Genomic DNA, 3,575 nt, shown 5'->3' on the forward strand with positions numbered 1-3,575 from the left:
GGAGAGGCCTGGACACCTGCAGCCCTGGCTGTGCCCTTGGCACGACCTCAGATAGGACCTCCATCAGGTTGTTTGGTAGCTCCAAGGCAGGTCTCCTGGGCCATTGTGACTAACCTTGGGTCCAGCCAGCTTGGTAAGGATTCTTGGGTGAAGGTAAAGGATGGGGGAGGAGAGGGCAAGGAAGAAGCAGGGTGTCTTCCGCTTGAGCCCGGTCCCTCCTCCCCACCCTCCTAACCCTGACTTTCTACCCTCAGGCTCTGCTCACCCGTCTGCATTGGAACCATGTGTGACCAGCAGCCTCTCCAGTATTGCCTGCCACCCCCCCAGTGCTGTGTGAAGGGGTCCTCTTTCTTCCCCTCCCCCTCTCCCTGTGCTCCAAGCCAGGTGGTGGTCCCTTGTGAGATGCAAATTGTGGAGTGCCCTGCACCATGCCCAGTGCAAGTTCCCCAGGTGGCGTGCCAGGCTCCCTGCCAGTCCCAGACCACGGCAGTGAAATGCCAGGCCCCATGCAAGTCTAAAACCACCAAGGTGAAGTCCCAGGCTCCGTGCCAATCCCAGCCCACGCTGGTGACTGGCCAGGCTCCGTGCCAGACTCTGTGCCAGGCTCCGGGCCAGGCTCCGGGCCAGGCTCCGGGCCAGGCTCCGGGCCAGTCTGAGGTTTGCTACGTGCAGTATGGAGCCCCCGGCCCTGTTCAGACCTGTTATGTAGACTGTGCTCCCGTGTATTACACAGAAACTTGCTATATGGAATACCCAGTCCAGACCTATGTACCCTGTCCAGCTCCCCAGCCCATCCAGACGTATGTACCGTGTCCCCCAGCGTGCCAGACTCAGCGAGGATTCTCCACTCAGGGCCAATATCAGGGCTCCTTCAGCGGCTGTGCCCCCCAGCGTCAGTCTCGGGCTTCCGTTAGGCCTTATGCACCCCAGTGCCAGCCCCAGGGCTCTTACGGGAGCTTTCCCGCGCAGCAGCGTCGCTCTCAGAGCACCAGCAGATGCCTCCCCCCTCGCCAGCAGCAGCCCGCCTACCGCAGCTGTTCCCCACCGCGACGTTCTGAGCCCTCCTACAGCAGCTGCGTGCCATCAGGGTGCGCTCCCGGCTCCTCCAACTACTGCACCCCGCCCCGCCGCTCCGACCCCATCTACCACAGTGGCTCTTCTAGGGCTCCCACCGCAAGCTGCCCTCAGAGAAGTGGACCTAAGTGCCGCATAGAGATTTCCTCGCCTTGCTGCCCCAAGCAGGTCCCCCCGCAGAGGTGTCCGGTTCAGATTCCTCCCATCAGAGGCCGCTTCGAGAGCTGTGCTCCACAATCTTCCTGCGGTGCCTCCTGCCCGGACCTGAGACGGTGTGCTGACCCACGTCCACCCCGTCCACCCCGGCGATTTGACCAATGTCCTGAGCCATCACTGCCGCGATGTCCGCTTCCGGCCCCACGTCCATTTCCGCGCCCAGAACGATGCCCAAGCCCAGAGCCCCGCCGGTGTCCACCACCAAGGCAACTTTCGGAACCCTGTCTGTTTCCGGAACCGTGTGCGGACCCACGTCCAGCCCCGCGTTCTCGCCCAGCGCAGCGTGAGTTTCCGGAGCCACGTCCACAACCACAGCCCCGCGAGCGCCCAGAGCCTTGTCCCCTTCCAGAGCCAATTCCCCTCCCAGCACCCTGCTCAAGCCCAGAGCCACATGTCCAGCCTCGGCGCTGTCCCAGCCCATGCTCAGGCCCAAATCCAATTCCAAGGTCAGGAAACCTAGGGTGTCAGGAGTCCCGTCCATACCACCTGGACATAGAGGCTCCCAGCTGTGGACCAGCTGGTTATAACCAGTGTGGTGAGAGTGGTGCTAGCTACAGACCTTGTGATGTGTTCCCAGAGCCACAGGGTCTGGGAGGTTATGGAAGTAAAGGAGGCACCGGTGGCGCTGGAGTGAAAGGTGGAGCCTATGCTGGCGCTGGAGTGAAAGGGGGAGCCTATGCTGGCGCTGGAGTGAAAGGTGGAGCCTATGCTGGGGCAAAGGGTGCCTATGCTGGGGCAAAGGGTGCCTATTTTTAAAGGAAGCCTGGCTGAAGTGTGTGCCCTGAAAATGTCATGCCTGCATCCTGCCCTGAAAATGTTGCTCCTCCTTTCCCAGCAGCCACAATTTCTGTGTGCTTGTTTGCATCTCTCCAAAGACATTCAGAGGCTCACTGCTGCAGAGGTGATGTCCAAAGTCCTTTGCCTGTCATCACAGGCCGCACACCTGGGTCTCAGACACCTCTCCGGCCTCACGCCTGGCCCCTCCCATGTACATATCCTCAGTTCTAGCCAGACCAGTCTGGCCACCAGGGCACAGCCTGGGTGTTCCCTAGGACATACCTTAGAGGTCCCTGCCTCCCAGCCTCTGTCCACCCACCACCCCCTCCCTACCCCCATTCCTGGACCACTTCTCTGCTCCTCCCAGTATCTGAAACTCAACCCATCTTTCAAGACCTCTTCCTTGGAGTCTTTTCTGCTTGCTCCTACCCACAGAGGCCTGTGCTGATGTCCTAGCACTCATTGCATTGTCCACACCATCCATATGGCAACTGCCTTGCAATACCTCTTGAATTAGTTCACTTTTCAGGTGTGTCTGTCTTACCTGCCCAACTAGGTTGGAAACTCCCATTTGAGTGGAGTCAGAATATCCCTCAAGTCCCATGCTTCTCCTGCGGAAGACGGCTGCTCAGCAGGGCTTATAGGTTGGCAGCATGAGCTATGATCTGTCCTGATGGGCAACCCAAGACGGAGACAAGAGGGGACCATGTAACAATAAAAATGATGCTACACTCAGAGCTTGAGTCCTGCGTAACGCCTGTTTATTACTCCTTCCTGACTCTTTTATTTTCTCATTATTTTTCTTCTTGGGTTTATCATACGCATAGCTGAACTTTCTTTACACTAGACCGGGTGGGCTGTCTTGTGGGTTTTCTGTCTCCCCTCAGCGTCCTTGGCTGCTGAGGGGAGACAGAAAACCCACAAGGCAGATTATATATATATATATATAATGTGGAGGTTAGGAGTCATCAACCCCTTGTAGTCAAAAACCTGCATACAACTTTTGACTCCCCCAAACTTAACTACTATTAGCCTACTGTTTACCCGGAAGCCTTACCGATCACATAAACAGTCGATTAACGCATATTGTATATGTTATATGTATTACACACTGTGTTCTTCCAATAAAGTAAGCTAGAGAAAATGTTATTAAGGAAATCACATGGAAGAGACAATAAATTTACAGAACTTATTGAAAAAAATCTGCATATACGAGTAAGTGGACCCACACAGTTCAAACACATGTTGTTCAAGGTCAACTATAAAAATAAATAAATACATAAATAAATAAATACACACATATGCGTACACACACACACACACACACACACACAATTATATACATCCTCTAATGTCCGTAAGAGCCCATCACACAGGCATTATTATCTTGCCATTTGCACAGTTGGAAACCTAAGCACACAGGATAGACGTGACTGGTCAAAGCCACACGGGCAGACTGGATTCCAAGCCCACAGCCTTTTCTGTTACACGCGGCACCTTGCATCCGA

General features: G+C 55.4%; 1 protein-coding gene across 1 annotated transcript; it reads left to right on the forward strand.

The window, feature by feature from the left end:
* Positions 1 to 282: 282 nt before the first annotated feature.
* KPRP (keratinocyte proline rich protein) lies at positions 283 to 2,046 on the forward strand. The gene has a single exon (XM_019634822.1). It carries the CDS (start codon positions 283 to 285, stop codon positions 2,044 to 2,046), a length of 1,764 nt encoding a protein of 587 aa, XP_019490367.1.
* The last annotated feature ends 1,529 nt before the right edge of the window (positions 2,047 to 3,575 follow it).

This window comes from Hipposideros armiger, unplaced genomic scaffold, assembly GCF_001890085.2.
Source record: "Hipposideros armiger isolate ML-2016 unplaced genomic scaffold, ASM189008v1 scaffold_1977, whole genome shotgun sequence".
In the NCBI taxonomy this organism is placed as follows: domain Eukaryota; kingdom Metazoa; phylum Chordata; class Mammalia; order Chiroptera; family Hipposideridae; genus Hipposideros; species Hipposideros armiger.